The 18,421-nt window shown below is 41.8% G+C and overlaps 1 protein-coding gene across 2 annotated transcripts in view; it reads right to left on the bottom strand.

The window, feature by feature from the left end:
• CD86 (CD86 molecule) overlaps positions 1–14,954 on the bottom strand; it is an 86,234-nt gene extending 71,280 nt beyond the window's left edge. For both annotated transcript variants that reach the window (XM_064288133.1, XM_064288202.1), the window contains exon 1: positions 14,796–14,954. In XM_064288133.1, the coding sequence (XP_064144203.1) occupies positions 14,796–14,809 (14 nt within the window). In that variant the 5' untranslated portion in view covers positions 14,810–14,954. The remainder of the gene's footprint in view (positions 1–14,795) is intronic.
• Positions 14,955–18,421: the final 3,467 nt, after the last annotated feature.

The raw sequence follows: 18,421 nt of genomic DNA, 5'->3' as shown, positions 1-18,421 counted from the left end.
CAGGGACTGATCCCTCACATGTCTGTCAGTTTGTCATACCGTGGGGGCTTGCCTGTTGCTGTGATGCTGGAAGCTATGCCACCGGTATTCAGATACCAGCAGGGTCACCCATGGAGGACAGGTTTCAGCTGAGCTTCCAGACTAACACAGACTAGGAAGAAGGACCCGGCAGTGTACTTCTGACGAGCATTAGCCACTGAAAACCTTATGAATAGCTTCTTCATTCCGTATTTTAAACGGTCAAGGTGGCTGACTGACCATTGGTCATAGCTGGTACAGTAGAGACAGCCCATTCTGGGGAAGGACAGGCTAAGTGATCCTTAACTTCCCTTCCAAAGTAGTATTTCTATGATTCCACCAAATCAGTAGGGTTCACAGTACAATCTTACAGAGTCTGGACTTACTTTAATAGATTACACAAAAGGTGGTCTAGCATTTAACAAATAATGAAACTACGTAAAATCTTCATAAACCAAACCCCAGCTGCTGTTGATTCTAACCTATGGCAACCCCACCCGTGACAGAGTAGAACTGGGCTCCACAGAGTTTTCAGTGGCTGAGGTTTTGAAGGCAGATCACCAAGCCCTTCTTCTGAGGCACCTCTGTGTAGACTCCAACCTTTCAGTTAGCAGCCAAGCACGTGAACAATCTGCACCGCCCAACCCATTGCTGTCGAGTTGAATCTGACTCATAGTGACCCTACAGAACAGGGTAGAACTGCTCCCTAGGGTTCCCAAAGAGTGGCTGGTGGATTCGAACTGTCAACCTTTTGATTAGCAGCCAAGCTCTTAACCCTTGTGCCACCAGGGCTCCTTGCACCACCCAGAGACTCCAAAACAACTCCAAAATCTTTATGGGACTAGTGGAATACATACAGCCCCAAGCTTACCAAAATTGATAACAGAACTACCAATATCTGAGAGGTATGACTTTTCAGAATTCAACAACGTAAATATCTAATTTCAAACTTATTATCCTTTCAATCTGAGGTGTTGCCTGGGAACCCAATTTCAGAAGATTGTGAGTTTCGAACTTAAAGTCACCCGTTTGCTTAAGGATATGTGTTTATGCATTCTGAGAAACAGTCATTTCTCTCACAAAACATCTGGCATTTGTCATTTCCTTCATAACCTCAGTTAGGAGAGACAAAATGAAGTCGTCTTCTACACGTAAAAGTTGCTTAGGAGTTAAAGTCCATATTTTTTCCCCTTATATTTGCAGAGGAGGGATAGAATACATAACAAAACTAACACATTTTAACAAACGGCAGCGTATTTAAAATTTAGGGAACCATGAATATCTGTGAAAGTACCTTTTTATGCAAAGTATTTATATAGGAATATAAATAAAATGTACATTACAAAGTAAGATAAAATAAATTGGGGCATACAGAACACAGCCAATATGACTAAGCTTGTCACACACACACACACACACACACACGTGCTTGCACACTTTGGGGTTTTTAAAGCTTCCATTTCACAGTGGAGGGCTGGGGGCATGGCACAGTGAAAGGATCACTTCCCTGTGGCCTCACCATAACCAGAAGCAATGCACCTAAGACTTCTGTGAACCCTTAAAATGCACCTTTATCAACTGGGATTTGGAACCTGCAGTTGACGGTGCAGAACCATAGAGGTGGGATTTTTGCAGCTCCCTACTACTCACTCCCTTTCCCACCGCCCGTCTGTCAGTTGGTTGTACTGTGGTGGCTTGCACGTTGCTGTGATGTTGGAAACTATGCCACAGGTATTTCACATACCAGCAGGGTCACCCATGGGAGACAAGTTTCAGCAGAGCTTCTAGACTAAAAGAGACTTGGAAGAAAGGCCTGGCAATCTACTGCTAAAAATCAGTCATTGGAAACAGAACATTTTCCCATAGAGTACTGGAAGATGAGACAAAGGACTCAAACCTCATGAAGCTGGCACAGGACTGGGCAATGTTCCATTCTGTTATACACACGCTAACCATGAGTCAGAGCTGACTTGACAACAACTGACAGAGACTTCCCTCACAAGTCTTTATTTAGAAGGTTCTAAAGGTCCACTCCACCCAGGGATATTGCTACTTGAAAGGGAAATTTTCCAATAAAGCAGATGTTGCTCTTCCTACTGTCCAGTGATGTGAGTCAGGGGGAGCCTCTTCTGAAAAGTGCTTTTAAATAGTTTTACTCAAATTTGGTTTAAGATTCACAACAGTTCTAAGTGAGGCTTGCACCGGTTGGCTACACTAAGGAGCTAGAGTCTTTAAGAAGGACTGCACTGATAAATTTGATCTTTGAGTCCCATAGATTAGAGACAAAATATTGCAGTTGTCTTCACCGCTGGGTTATATTTTCACTGTTCATGGCCTATTTGCATACAAACAAAAGAGATTATTTTTAAAAGGGTTTTCTGTGTTTTTGTTTTGGTCCCTTGGGATGACTGTGGTAAGGAGGAAGGGACCAAGCTATTTTCATACCTTTAATGTCACACTTGGTATATTTATGTCACCCATTGCTGCCCCATCTTCCTCACCACCCACTTCCATTAATTATCTGGCAGCCAGTATTGGGGTTCATCACCTCTTGTCCGGACAATTGCAACAGCGTTCTAGCTGATTCTCTCTCATTATCCATTGCCCTTCTGTTATTTTTTCATCGAAAACAATCTGATTATGCAACTTCTTGCTCTAAGACCGACTCCTTGTTCCTCACGGGCTGGTGGTCAAGCTTCTTAGCAAGACCCACAAGGCTCTTCACAGCCTGATCTAATTTCTCTCTTCTGTTTTTATCATGTACCCCATACAAGGTCGCCTCTGGTTGCACTTGAACTATTCCCCAAAACCACCAGCCCCTTTCAGGACATTTGCCTTCTTTGCCTTCGCATATGCTGTTCCTTCTGCCTGCAATACCTTTCCTGACTTTTCTCTCTGCAGAACTCTACTCTTTCTTCCAGTTCCAGGTCACCCCACAGTTGAAGCCATCCCTGCCCTCCCCACCCCTTCTCCCTTCACCATATTTGTAGCTTCCTCACTCCCAAATCACATCATTTTTTCTTCTCTTCCATTACAACAGTTTCCTCTTGTGTTAAAATTACACTGCTCAAATGGCTGTCTTGTCCTGAGTCCCACAAGGGCAGCGATGGTGTTTCATTTCCCTTTGTATTCCTGGTGCTTTGCTCAGCACGGTAACCGGCCCAGGGCGAGAGCTCAGTAAACGTCATTTTACTGCGGTTAATACCTGATTAAGTGATGGCTGTAAGCCAGGCGCCCTGCTAAGCACTTTAAACATTACTGCAATTAATCTTCACAATGAACTCACAGGGTCTTACAGATGAGGAAGCTGAGTTTCAGAGAGGTTAGACCACTTGCCCAAGGTCACACAGCCAGTGACCTCAAGCTTTTAGCAGGATGTGACTATCATTTGAATGTCAGATAGATGTCAGCGTACTTTTTTTTTTCAGTCTGAATGCTGTGGGTGTGGTTTGGCACTTTTTGAGTAAGTCTACCCACTCTGCCCCTTAATAAGTGTGGGACCTTGAGGAAGTTACTAAGCTTCTCTGAACCTCAGTTTTCTCACTGGGCAAAATAATACCTAATCCACATCTCCAGTCATCACAGTGATCATTTATTCCTTTGTACTCTGCCTCGCACTTGACGTTCCTCCATTTGCTCACTTAATCCTTACCCTCCTGAAGGTTACAACTATTAAACCTTCTAACAGATGAAGAAACTGAGGCTTGGATAAGCTGGTAACCTGCCCAGTGTTCCTAAGTCTATAGAATTGTTCTCCCTAAGGCCTGCCTGAACTGTGTGGAACCCGCAAATCATTATCTGAGTAGTAGCCCTGGTGGTGCAGCGGTTAAAGCACTCGGCTGCAAACTGAAACATCAGCTGTTCTAACCTACCAGCTGTTTCACAGGAGAAAGGTGTGGCAGTCTGCTTCCGCAAAGATTTACAGCCTTGGAAACCCTGTGGGGCTTTCTACTCTGTCCTGTAGGGTCACTCAGGGTCAAAATCAACTCCATGATTACGAGAATGGGCTACAAGTTGCTGTTCCTGTCCATGTGAAAATACAACCAGAGGAGGCTGGGTTTTGGTTTGTTTTCCTTTTTCTCTAACTTTTTTTTTCTGGCAACCGTGAACATGGTTATAAGCCACAGAATTGTCTTGGAAATAGAATCTTGGGTCAGCCACTGCTCGGGCACATTAACTTTTCTTTCCCTTGTTGCTTAAATTCTCTGTGTCCTTCCAATTTCTGCCTTCTCCACTGCGCCCTCAATCACGCTCCTGTTCCCTCCCAAACCACTGCTCCAACTCCCAGGCAGAGATCTTGGGGCCATTTCCAACCCACTCAGGAGCGGAGAAGGCAAATGGCCTCTCGGATTTGGCTCTTCAGGGATGTGGGCGTTCAAAACAACCTCAGCTTCCAGGCTCCCAGCCCTCACTCGCCTTGCTCCAATGGGTTATTCCTTTCAAGCTGATGCCTCACTTCCTAGACCAGGGGTCTTAGACTCAAATGTCTTCAGGGTTCAGGCAGGTAACGTAAACAAGCAAAACAGGCCACATGGGAAGAGAAGAAATTATACCCTATCAGAAGCTGGGGGGCTCTGCTAGAACTAGCAGGTGTTGTCCTGTGGGAACCTGGGCCCAGTGTTACCAGGTATTTCATCATCCAGAGGAGCTGGAAATTCAAAGCTATGTAAATTCTTCAAATTTAGAAATATTTGCAATTAATTAAAATTAAGGTTTTTTGTTGTTGTTGTTGTTTTCTTCTTTGTAAGACATGTCCGTGGATCATTTTTGGTCCACCATTGGCTCTCTGGCTCTTACCTTTATCACTTGTGCAAGGAGGTCCCATATGCTCTGCCCCTTTTCCCCAATAGTAATGTCTTACACAGCTGTAGTACAAAATCAAAACCAGGAAACCGACATTGGTATAATCCAAAGAGCTTACATCAGGTGTCACCAGTTTTCCATGCACTCATTTGTGTGTGTGTGTATGTGTGTGTAGGTCTATGCAATTTTATCACATGTGTACATTCAAGTAACCAACGTCATCATCGAGATCCAGAACTATTCTGTCAGCACAAGACTCGTTTGTATCATCCCTTTGTAGCCACACCCACCTTCCATCCCTAATGTGACAGCCACCAATCTGCTCTCTGTTTCTGTAGTTTTATTTCAGCAACGTCATATAAATAGAATCATACGCTATGTAAACCTGTTGCCCTTGAGTCAACCCTGGCTCATAGCAATGCTACAGGACGAAGTAGAACTGCCCCATTGGGTTTCCAAGGAGCGGTTGGTGGATTCTAACTACCAACCTTTTGGTTAACAGCCAAGTTCTTAACCACTGTGCCACCGGAGTTCCATAGAGTATGTAACCTTTTGGAATTGGCATTTTTTCACTCAGTATAATTCCCTAGAGATTCATCCAAGTTTTTATGTATTGTTGAGTTATATTCCATGGTGTGTATGAACCCCGGTCTGTTTAACCGTTCACTCACTGAAGAACATTTGTGTTTTTTCCAGTTTGGGCTATTACAGATAAAATTGCTATGAACATTCATGTTTTGTGTGTGTGTATGTGTGTGAACATTTCTCTGAGATAAATGCCCAAGAGTGCAATTGCTGGGTCATACGGTAAATGCATATTTAGTTTTGTGAGAAAATGCCAAACTGTTTTCTAGAACAACTGCACCATTTCACATATCCACCAGCAATGTATGAATGACCCAGTTTCTCAGCATCTTAACAGCATTTGGTGTGGTCACTATTTTTTGGTTTAGCCATTTTGATAGGTGTGTAGTGATATCTCACTGTGATTTTAATTTTCATTTCCATAATGGCTAATCATGTAGAACATCTTTTCATGTGCTTATTTGCAATTTGTATTTTTCATCTCTTTGGTGAAATGCCTTTTGCCCATTTTCTAATTGGATTGTTTGAGTTTTTTAACTTGATAAATGAAAATATCTCATTGGTGTGTGAATTGGGGTTTCCTCAATAGTGAAAATAAACTTTTTTGTCATTTATATTTCTTCTTTTAAAAATTACTTATTCCTTTCTGTCATTTCATTATTATTCGCTTTTATTCCCACTTAGACAATAAAATAATGTGTCAGTTCTTTCTTTTGTATCCTCATCCAAACAAACAAACATACCCATTGTTGTTTCGATTCTGACTCATAGTGACCCTATACGACAGAGTAGAACTGCCCCATAGGGTTTCCAAGGAGCAGTCTGGTAGCTTTGAACTGCTGACTTTTGGTTAGCAGCCAGCTCTTAACCACTGTGCCCCCAGGACCCCATAGGGCCTTAAAATTAACAGGCTATTGACAAAGATTTATTGTTTAGTTGGTTGAAAGTAGTTATAAGGTGCAGGTGATGACTTGGTTTATCCTCTGGGTAGATTTTACCTAGTGGTAAGCTTCTGGCTGGTACTAATTGGTTTTATTTAACTAAATATTTATTCCTTTTTATTTTTACCAGCTCTGATGGTACAGTCAAATCTGGCCAATTTGAACCCCATTAATTCAGAACTGTGACATTTGGGTTGTTTTGGCCTATAATAACCCTGACACTACAGAAAGCAAATTTCTGACTTATTTTGACTTGCAAAGCTTTCTAAGAAAATGCTTTAATACTTCTCTATTCCATTTCTACTGTGGTTTTTTTTTTTTGTTTGTTTGTTTATTGACGTAAATTATAAATGATCTCCAAAATTCCACTTGGGCTTGTTTTCATCTTTACCTCACCAGATGGACCATAGACTTTGTCACCGAGAAGCCTCAAATAACAACAGAATCTAACTGCATGTCAGTAACAAAATCCAACATGTATATCCTTTTCCTCCTGAAATCTTTCCTGAAACAGTTTTATGTGGAATAAGAAGTACTGACTTTCCCCTCCTTTGGTTAGCTACTAAAGTAGGGAAGAGAAGACTCCAGGACTGGCTAACTTGCTTCTAGGTTATTTCCATGAGGCTCTTTACCCACAGAGGAGGTGGGTTCGGTCCAGTGAAGAGATCCCCTTACATCACCAAACTTTCACGAGAGCGTTCCATTTGTGCTGTCTCCAGGGATTCAGCTTTCTAACATCTGCTCCCTCCTCTCAACTGACAGTGCTCCGCAAAGGTCACTGATGGTCTTAGGACTGACATTTGCAGTCATTCTCCTACTTCACGTTTCTGCAGAATTTGACACAGTGACTACCCTCTGCTTGGTGAAATGGTTTTCTTCCCTTGGTTTAGGTGATCTAATCCTTTTTTGGTTTCCTCTAAGTTCTCTGATACACTTATTTGTGGCTTCTTTCTCTGGCTGCATGTACTGTCACTGAGGTCCACGACACTTAGTCACTAGAGCCATCTTTGCCGTCGTTTCCCACGTGATCTCTCTGCTCACTGACTCTAGGAGTTCCGTAAAAGTGCATCGCCTTTCTGTGTACATGTCCTCTCTCTTTTCCCTGAGTTTCGGTGACACCGCTTTTCTCCATGTTTGCTCCAATCTCCCCAGCCCCTCCTCAGTGTCTGTTTCATAGACTCTTCTTTCTCCTCTCCCTCCCTAAACATCTAGGTTTTCCAGGTTCCATCCTTGCCTTCTTCTCAATCCGCTTTCCCTAGTGAGCTCACCCGCAGTAAGAATTTCAACTATTAGCTTTACTTACGTTGAAAACTCTTAAATGTCTACCCCCAGCCAGATCTCTTTCTTGAGCTGTGTATCCAGCAGTCTACGTGGGCATCTCCATCCAGCTGCTCCACAGACATCCCAAATTCAACATTCTAAAAATGAACTCACCTCTGTCCTCTCTGCCCAGGGTCCCCATTTTGTGAAGCATACCACTATGCAGTGAGAGCTTTCTCTCTCCTTCTCCCTCCACCTCAACATCTGTCAAAACCCAAATCCTATCAATTCTAGTGCTTAAACATCTCTTAACACAGCTTCTCCTCTCTGTTCTCGCCATAACTGCCCTGGTTTCATACCCTCATCACCTCTCCTTGGATTATTCCAATAGTTTCCTAAATGATTTCCTTGTCACCGGTATTAGCGCTGAAATCAGTTCTGTATTCTGCTGCCAGAGAAATTTTTTAAAGCAGATTTTATTACATCTCTGCTTGTCTGTGATTCTTCAAACTTAGGCTGCATCTTTAGGGCAATCAAGACTGGTTGCCTGGGCTCCTTCTCCAGGCTCTTTGCCTTGGCTCCATCCAGCTTTCACTTCATCCTCTATTATTACTGTCATGGACCCTCTCCCAGTTATGCTTGCAATTTCCCCCCCGTGAACCCAGGCCTCGTCTATTTAATCACCCAAGCCCTGGGTCTTAAAACCAAGTTGACTCCCCCCTAGGAAACCCACAGCTGGTGGCCTATAAAAGGCCCATTCCCACAGGGTCTCTGAGCTGTCTCTCCTGTGCTAACTCTTCAGCATCACCCCTGCATCTAACCTGGCTCTCAGCTTCCTGAGCTTCACTCTCCTCCCCAGGTTTTGGCTTCCCACTGTGATCAGAGTCACTTTCTGGAAGTGGCTGGCCTTGTCCTTGGGCTCTGCCTGTTTCCAGTCAGCTCTTCTAGAATCCCAGTCTGGAGCCGTTGTGCCAGGCTCAGCAGGTATTGAAAGCTTCCACGGGAAACAACCTTCCTGCATTCTAGACCTAGTAATACCATCAAGCTGTTGTGAAACCGTGGACAAATCACTTCTCATTTCTTAACTCTAATAGCAACAGTAATAAAAACAACTAATAATAATTACTGACTACTTAAAAAAAATTTTTTTTTTTTTTTACTTACTAGAGCATGGTTCAAAGCACTTTATATGAATTATCTCACTGAAATCTCACAACTACCTAATGACATATTACTATTATCCCTATTTTAAAGATAAGAAACGAAGGGTTTACAAAGATAAGCAACTCGTCCAAGGTCTCATAGTTAGAAAGCAGGAAAGCTGGGATTCAAACCCCAGCAGTTGGTTCCTCATCCTGCCCACTTAACTATTACACTTGTCCTCTCTCCTAATATGTGACTTACACCCATAAAATAAGGAAACGAACATTCAGGTCCCTTCTAAATCCAACGCTCTGTGGAAACAGGCCTATTAGGATTGAATGAGCTATGGGCAGAGTGAGCACATTTTGAAGAGAAGTCAAAAGAAGAAAAAGTTGAATAGAAAGGGCTAAAATGAATTCCACAAATTATGGAATTCCACAAGCCATGAGTAATCACATGCCACGAGACAGCTATCTGCTTTTCTGAGAAAGGTCAGCTCTTAATTTCTTTTTCTTAGATATCTAGTTTTGACTCCTCAGACAGGGATTGCACTGGTCTATAAGATAGAAAATGATACCAGTAAGGAGTGAGTCTCTTGGATCAAGTAGACACATGAGACTACGTGGTCAACTCCTGCCTGGAGGGTAGATATGAAGGCAGGTGGGGAGAGAAGCTGGCTGAATGGACACGGAAATACAGCGTGGAGAGAAGGAATGTGTTGTCTCATTAGGGGGACAGCAACTAGGAGTATATAGCAAGGTGTACATAAGTTTTTATATGAGAGACTGACTTGATTTGTAAACTTTCACATTAAGCACAATAAAAATAAAAAAAAATAAGATACTATTCTTATCTTGGAAAGGTTCAACAATTTGCCAAATTCACACAGTTAATAGTAATAACAGAGTTGGGATTTAGATCCAGACTAACTGACCACAAAGTTCTCTAGTTTATCCTTTAGAGTTGTTGTGGGTTAAATTGTATCCCTCAAAAAGATATGTTGAAATTCTAACCCCCAATATCTGTGAATGCTGTCTTTTTTGGAAATAGGGTCTTTGCAGATGTAATCAAGTGAAGACGAGGGTGAAGATTAGGGTGGGCCCTAAATCCAATGACTAGTGTCCTTATACAGAGCCCTGGTGGTTAAGATCTTAGCTGCTAACCAAAACATCACCAGTTCAAATCCACCAGCCGCTTCTTGGAAATTCTATGGGGCGGTTCTACTCTGCCCTACAGGGTCACTGTGTGTGAGAATCAGTACCTAACAACGACAGCGTCCTTATGAAGACAGAGAGATTGGAAGACACAGAGGAGACATGGGGAAAACTACATGTGAAGCTGGAGGCAGAGACTGGAGTTATGTTACCTCAAGCAGAGGAATACCAAGGATTTCTGGCAACTACCGGAATGTAGAAGAAGCAAGGACTCTTCCCTAGAGCCTTCAGAGGGAGCGTGGCCCTCTGTCACCTTGATTTCAGGCTTTCAGCTTACACAACTGTGAGAAAATAAATTTCTGTTGTTTAAAAAAAAAAAATCTAGTTTTGTTTTTCTGCCTGCAGTGTAATACAAGTTCAAAAGCATGAAGTAGAAAATATTTCTGATGAACACTGTGTGTGTACATGTATCGTTTATAAAAAGGGTAGCACTGCAGATTCCGCTTTGCTTTTCTTAAGCTAAACACATTACAAATCACTGTCCAAGAGAGTTTGTAATGATTGTGTGGTATTCCATTATGCATGTATCATAAATAACCAATCGCCTATTTTTAGTCAATTAAATTGTTTCTAAGATTTTCCCTATTCGGAAAAACGGCAAGAAAAATATCCATTTCACTAAAACTTTTTAAACATATATGATTATATCCTTAGAATAAATTCCTAATTGTTGAACTGCTGGATTAAAGGGTGTATAAACTTTAAGGGCTTTTGATATTTACCTCCAGATTAACATTCAGGAAGATCATATTATTATCAGTGGGTTAAAACAAAAAAACATTGCCTTTCAGTTGATTCCTGCTTACAGCAACCTCATATGTTACAGAGTAGAACTGCTCCATAGGATTTTCTTGGTTATCATCTTAATGGAAACTCTGGTGGCATAGTGGTTAAGTGCTATGGCTGCTAACCAAAAGGTCAACAGTTCAAATCCACCAGGCACTCCTTGGAAATTCTATGGGGCAGTTCTACTCTGTCCCATATGGTCACCGTGAGTTGGAATTGACTTTATGGCAACGGATTTTGTTTTTTTTTTTTTATCTTAATGGAAGGAGCTCGCCAGGCTTTCTTCCATGGCTCTGCTGAGCGGGCTCACACTGCCAACCTTTAGGTTAGTTGAGCACAAACCGTTTGCACCACTTAGCAAGTCATGAGGGTATAAATGTCCCTTCCTTCTTATCAACATGGAGAACTCTTTTTTAAAATATTTGCCACTTTGAGGAAAAATGATATTTCACTGTATTAATTGGCTTTTCTTTTATTTATTAGCCATTTATATTTTCAAATTTCCTGTTCGTGACCAGTTTTCAGGCACTGTGAAACAAAGGCAGCGCTAGCATAGTTAGTAGCACTGCCTCTACAGTTCCACAAGCATTTTAAATTCTGAGATTCTTTTTTTGCACATGTGTGACATTTCAAAATTCCACTGGAGGAAAAAGGAAACTTTTCTTGGAAATTAAATCCCAATTTTCTGAAATAAAAGCAGCAAATTTATTTCCCAAACCAGAAGGCGCCAGGTAGTTGAGGGTTACTTAGCTTCTCAAAGAGCACTAACAACAAATAATGACTGACCCCAGCTGCCACCATCCAGGAGAACAGCTGGATGTGGTGTGACTCCTTCTGGTAAGTCTTTGCCATGGGAACCTACAGGGTATCAAGAAACCTTGTGGTGCAGAGCATAGTGGGCAAGAAAAAGACTGGCTTTCAGATTCTGGCTGTGCCCCTTATGAGCAGTGTAAACTTGGGCAGGTTATTTAACCTCTTGAAGTCAGTTACATTATTCATAACAGAATGACGATAATATCTATGTCCGACATCTAAGTCAATTAGCATAATAAAATCTATTAAGAAAACATTCTGCATACCACTTTGGAGAGTGGCATCTGGGATCTTAAATGCTAGCAAGTGGCCATCTAAGATACATCAATTGGTCTCAACCCACCTGGAGCAAGGGAGAATGAAGAACACCAAAGACACAACGTAATTATGAGCCCAAGAGACAGAAAGGACCACGTAAACCAGAGACTACATCAGCCTGAGACCAGAAGAACTAGATGGTGCCCAGCCACAACCAATGACTGCCCTGATAGGGAACACAACAGAGAACCCCTGAGGGAGCAAGAAAGCAGGGGGATACAGACCCCAAATCCTCATAAAAAGACCAGACTTAATAGTCAGACTGAGACTAGAAGGACCCCGGAGGTCATGGTCCCCAGACCTTCTGTTAGCCCAAGACAGGAACCATTCCCAAAGCCAACTCTTCAGACAGGGATTGGACTGGACTATGGGATAGAAAACGATACTGGTGAAGAACAACCTTCTTGGATCAAGTAAACACATGAGACTATGTTGATATCTCCTGTCTGGAGGGGAGATGAGAGGGCAGAGGAGGCCAGAAGCTGGCCGAATGGACCCAAAAAGAGAGAGTGGAGGGTAGGAGTGTGTTGTCTCATTAGGGGGAGAGCAATTAGGAGTATATAGCAAGGTGTATATAAATTTTTGTATGAGAGACTGACGTGCTTTGTAAACTTTCACTTAAAGAAAAATAAAAATTAGTTTAAAAAAAAAACTACATCCGAGAGCCACTGTGAAGATTAAAGTAAAGCAGCACATATAAAGCACACGGCATGTAACCCATGTTCAGTACATGTAGCTAATTGAGTTACTCTACCTCTTCCCACTACCCAGCCCCGCCCAGAATTTCCCACGGCCTCTTTGTGAGTCATTATCTGGGGCTATATTCTCTCCTTCTACCTCCTCTTCCTGTTCCTTTTCCCCGAGCCTCTCACCTTCAGCCGTCTCTCTCTATCATCCCCCTGTCTCTTCTGCCCCTCAACCTCAGGCCATACTGACCCTGGTGCATACAAGCTTTATTTCCTCTTATTTGTCATACTTTCCCAGACGTTTTAAAATATTGAATCCTTAACTTAACATCAGTGACTGCAACATTTAATATTTAAAAAACAAATTTTAAAAACCCAAATGAATCACTTAGAAACAAACTATTTTTGGCACTTGAAATAATTCTTACCTTCATATGGCAGTCAACCACAATTGTAGGAAAAAACAAAAAACCAAAAAAATTATGAGGGAGAGGAGGGATGGGGTGAGGAAACCACTAACTAGCTAGACAAGTGTTAACTTTGGTGAAGGGAAAGACAACACACAATATAGGGGAAGTCAGCACAACTTGACCAAAGCAAAGTCATAGAAGCTTCCTAGACATATCCAAACATCTTGAGGGATCAAGTTACTGGGGCTGAGGGCTGGGGACCATGGCTTCAGGGACATCTAGGCCAATTGGTATAACATAAGATAAAGAAAACGTTCTACCTCCTACTTTGGTGAGTAGCCTCTGAGATCTTAAAAGCCTGCAAGCAGCAATCTAAAATACACTTATTGGTTCCATCCCACCCAGAGCAAAGGAGAATGAAGAAAACCAAAAACACAAGGAAATTATTAGTCTAGGACTAATAGACCACATGAACCCAGGCTCCACCAGGCTGAGCCCAGAAGACCTACATGGTGCCCAGCTACCACCACTACCAGCTCTGACAAGGATCACAATACAGGGTCCCAGATAGAGCAGGAAAAAAATGTAGAATAAAATTCAAATTCACACACATACAAAAAAACACACCAGACTTACTGGTCTGGCAGAGACTGGAGGAATCCATGAGACCATGACCCCGGACACCCTGTGTCATGGATTGAATTGTGTCCCCCAGATATATGTGTATCAATTTGACCAGGCAATGATTCCCAGTATTCTGTGATTGTCCACCATTTTGTCATCTGATGTGATTTTCCTACATGTTGTAAATCGTGTCATTATGATGTCAATGAGATGGATCAGTTTTATTGATGAGACCTATAAGATTAGATTCTGTCTTAAGTCAATATCTTTTGAGATATAAAAGATGGATTCGAGCAGAGAGACATGGGGGCCTCATACCACCAGGAAACGACAGCCTGAAGAATAGTGCATCCTTTGGACCTAGGTCCCTGCACTGAGAAGCTCCTCTACTGGGGAAAGATTGATGACAAGGACCTTCCTCCAGAGTCAACAGAGAGAGAAAGCCTTCCCCTGGAGCTGGCCCCCTGAATTCAGACTTCTAGCCTCCAAGACTGTGAGAGAATAAATTTCTCTTTGTTAAAGCCACCCACTTGCGGTATTTCTGTTACAGCACTAGATGACTGATACCCTGCTAACTCAGAACTGAAGCCACTCCTGAAGTCCACTTTTCACCAAAGATTAGACAGGCCTATAAAACAGACAATAACGCATGTGAGGAATGTGCTTCTTAGTTCATTCAAGTATATGAGACCAAATGGGCAACACTTGCTCAAAAGCAAAGACAAGAAGTCAGGAAGGGATAGTAAAATTGGACGATGGACAGACACGGAGAACCAGAATGGAAAGGGAATGGGGAGAGTGCTGACGTTGTGGGAATAGCAACCAATGTCACAAAACAATTTGTGTATAAATTTTTGAATGAGAAACTAATTTGTGCTGTAAATTTTTACCCAAAACACAACAAAATTAAAAAACAAAACCAAAAATAAATATTTCCCAGCCTTGGAACTATGAACTCAACCTCAGCCAGTGCTCTCAGAAGGGGAGATTGGCTTCAGGCTTCAGCTGACCTTTCACAGCATGGACCCTTCTCCCTCCCAGTGCTCCTGCTTTGGGCTTCTGACAGGAACACAGATTTGTTCCTTCTTGGGCGGGAAGGACGGAAGTCAGAACATCACCCTCAACCTCAGCCTGCTGCTGTGGTCACTTAACTCACAATTGTTTTTCAAAAAAATGATAAGAACGATTACTTACTGTTGGAGATCCATCTTGGCTGCTTCCTGCTGTGGGCTAAGTCCGGACTGTGGACTATCCTCGGGGAAGGAAGCTGCTCTTGGCTGTGCTGTCCGTGTTACAGAGGGAAAAGAAGCAACCCTTCCCCACCAAGCTCTTCCTCTGCACTGGCTGTGTGGCCTGTGACTTTCTTTAATAAAGAGTGTTCCTCTTCCTTCTACAGTTCTGCCCAGACTTGTGGCAGAAGTTTAACCCTTGCCTTGCATTTAGAATTAGTGGACATAGGTCTAAATATATAGATTAAAAAAGAAAAAGTGCCATCGAGTTGATTCCGACTCATAGAATATATAGATATATATTTAATATTTTATTGTGTTTTAGGTGAAAGTTTACAGAGCAAATTAGTTTCTCATTCAACGAATTGTACACAAAGTGTTCCATGATGTCAGTTGTGATCTTAAATTTACTTATTTTTTTAAAATAATTTTTATTGTGCTTTAAGTGAAAGTTTACAAATCAAGTCAGTCTGTCACATATAAGCTTATATACAACTTACTACATACTCCCATTTACTCTCACCCTAATGAGTCAGCCCGCTCCCTCCTTCCAGTCTCTCCTTTCATGACTGTTTTGCCTGTTTCTAACCCTCCCTTTCTAACCCTCTCTACCCTCCCATCTCCCCTCCAGATAGGAGATGCCAGTACAGTCTCAAGTGTCCGCCTGATACAAGTAGCTCATTCTTCATCAGCAACTCTCTCCAGCCCATTGTCCCGTCCATTCCATGTCTGATGAGTAGTCTTCGGGAATGGTTCCTGTCCTGGGCCAACAGAAGGTTTGGGGACCACGACCGCTGGGATTCCTCTAGTCTCAGTCCGACCATTAACTCTGGTCTTTTTATGAGAATTTGGGGTCTGCATCCCACTGCTTTCTTGCTCCCTCAGGGGTTCTCTGTTGTGCTCCCTGTCAGGGCAGTCATCAGTTGTGGCCGGGCACCATCTAGTTCTTCTGGTCTCAGGATGATGTAAGTCTCTAGTTCATGTGGCTCTTCCTGTCTCATGGGCTCATAATTAACTTGTGACCTTGGTGTTCTTCATTCTCCTTTGATCCAGGTGGGTTGAGACCAATTGATGCATCTTAGATGGCTGCTTGTTAGCTTTTAAGACCCCAGATGCCACACTTCAAAGTGGGATGCAGAATGTTTTCTTAATGGAATTTATTTTGCCAATTGACTTAGATGTCCCCTGAAGCCATAGTCCCCAAAACCCCGTCCTTGCTCCACTGACCTTTGAAGCATTCAGTTTATCCCGGAAACTTCTTTGCTTTTGGTCCAGTCCAGTTGAGCTGACCTTCCGTGCATTGAGTATTGTCCTTCCCTTCACCTAAAGTAGTTCTTATCTACTATCTAATCAGTAAATAACCCTCTCCCACCCTCCCTCCCTCCCCCCTCTCCTAACCACAAAAGAATGTGTTCTTCTCAGTTTAAACTATTTCTCAAGATCTTATAATAGTGGTCTTATACAATATTTGTCCTTTTGCCTCTGACTAATTTCACTCAGCATAATGCCTTCCAGGTTCCTCCATGTTATGAAATGTTTCACAGATCCATCACTGTTCTTTATCGATGCGTAGTATTCCATGGTGTGACTATACCATAATTTATCCATTCATCTGTTGATGGACACCTTGGTGGCTTCCGGCTTTTTGCTATTGTAAACAGTGCTGCAATAAACACTGTGTGCATATATCTGTTAGTGTAAAGGCTCTTATTTCTCTAGGATATATTCCGAGGAGTGGGATTTCTGGGTTGTATGGTAGTTCTATTTCTAATTTTTTAAGTAAACGCCAGATAGATTTCCAAAGTGGTTGTACCATTTTACATTCCCACCAGCAGTGTATAAGAGTTCCAATCTCTCCGCAGCCTCTCCAACATTTATTATTTTGTGTTTTTTGGATTAATGCCAGCCTTGTTGGAGTGAGATGGAATCTCATCATAGTTTTAATTTGCATTTGTCTAATGGCTAATGATCGAGAGCATTTTCTCATGTATCTGTTAGCTGCCTGAATATCTACTTTAGTGAAGTGCTTGTTCATATCCTTTGCCCAATTTTTAGTTGGGTTGTTTGTCTTTTTGTGGTTGAGTTTTAACAGAATCATATAGATTTTAGAGATCAGACGCTGGTCAGAGACGAAATAGCTGAAAATTTTTTCCCAACCTGTAGATGGTCTTTTTACTCTTTTGGTGAAGTCTTTAGATGAGCATAGGTGTTTGATTTTTAGGAGCTCCCAGTTATCTGGTTTCTCTTCGTCATTTTTGGTAATGTTTTGTATTCTGTTTATGCCTTGTATTAGGGCTCCTAGGGTTGTCCTTATTTTTTCTTCCATGATCTTTATCGTTTTAGTCTTTATGTTTAGGTTTTTGATCCACTTGGAGTTAGTTTTTGTGCATGGTGTGAGGTATGGGTCCTGTTTCTTTTTTTTGCAAATGGATATCCAGTTATGCCAGCACCAGTTGTTAAAAAGACTATCTTTTCCCCAATTAACTGACACTGGGCCTTTGTCAAATATCATCTGCTCATAGGTGGACGGATTTATATCTGGGTTCTCAATTCTGTTCCATTGGCCTATGTGCCTGTTGTTGTACCAGTACCAGGCTGTTTTGACTACTGTGGCTGTATAATAGGTTCTAAAATCAGGTAGAGTGAGGCCTCCCACTTTCTTCTTCTTTTTCAGTAATGCTTTACTTATCCAGGGCTTCTTTCCCTTCCATATGAAGTTGGTGATTTGTTTCTCCATCACGTTAAAAAATGTCATTGGAATTTGGATTGGAAGTGCATTGTATGTATAGATGGCTTTTGGTAGAATAGACATTTTTACTATGTTAAGTCTTCCTATCCATGAGCAAGGTATGTTTTTCCACTTATGTAGGTCCCTTTTAGTTTCTTGCAGTAGTACTTTGTAGTTTTCTTTGTATAGGTCTTTTACATCCTTGGTAAGATTTATTCCTAAGTATTTTATCTTCTTGGGGCTACTGTGAATGGTATTGATTTGGTGATTTCCTCTTCGATGTTTTTTTTGTTGATGTAGAGGAATCCAAGTGATTTTTGTATGTTTATCTTGTAACCTGAGACTCTGCTGAACTCTTCTATTAGTTTCAGTAGTTTTCTGGAGGATTCCTTAGGGTTTTCTGTGTATAAGATCATGTCATCTGCAAATAGAGATGATTTTACTTCTTCCTTGCCAATCCGAATGCCCTTTATTTCTTTGTCTAGCCTAATTGCTCTGGCTAGGACCTCCAACACAATATTGAATAAGAGCGGTGATAAAGGGCATCCTTGTCTGGTTCCCGTTCTGAAGGGAAATGCTTTCAGGCTCTCTCCATTTAGAGTGATGTTGGCTGTTGGCTTTGTATAAAAAAGATGCCCTTTATTATGTTGAGTAATTTTCCTTCAATTCCTATTTTGCTGAGAGTTTTTATCATGAATGGGTGTTGGACTTTGTCAAATGCCGTTTCCGCATCAATTGATAAGATCATGTGGTTTTTGTCTTTTGTTTTATTTATATGCTGGATTACATTAAAGGTTTTTCTAATATTGAACCAACCTTGCATAAAAAAAAAAATTCCACTTGGTCATGGTGGATTATTTTTT

Source organism: Loxodonta africana, chromosome 1 (assembly GCF_030014295.1).
Source record: "Loxodonta africana isolate mLoxAfr1 chromosome 1, mLoxAfr1.hap2, whole genome shotgun sequence".
In the NCBI taxonomy this organism is placed as follows: Eukaryota; Metazoa; Chordata; class Mammalia; order Proboscidea; family Elephantidae; genus Loxodonta; species Loxodonta africana.
The sequence above is the reverse complement of the archived record's forward strand: the minus strand, read 5'-3'. Positions and strand labels throughout refer to the sequence as shown.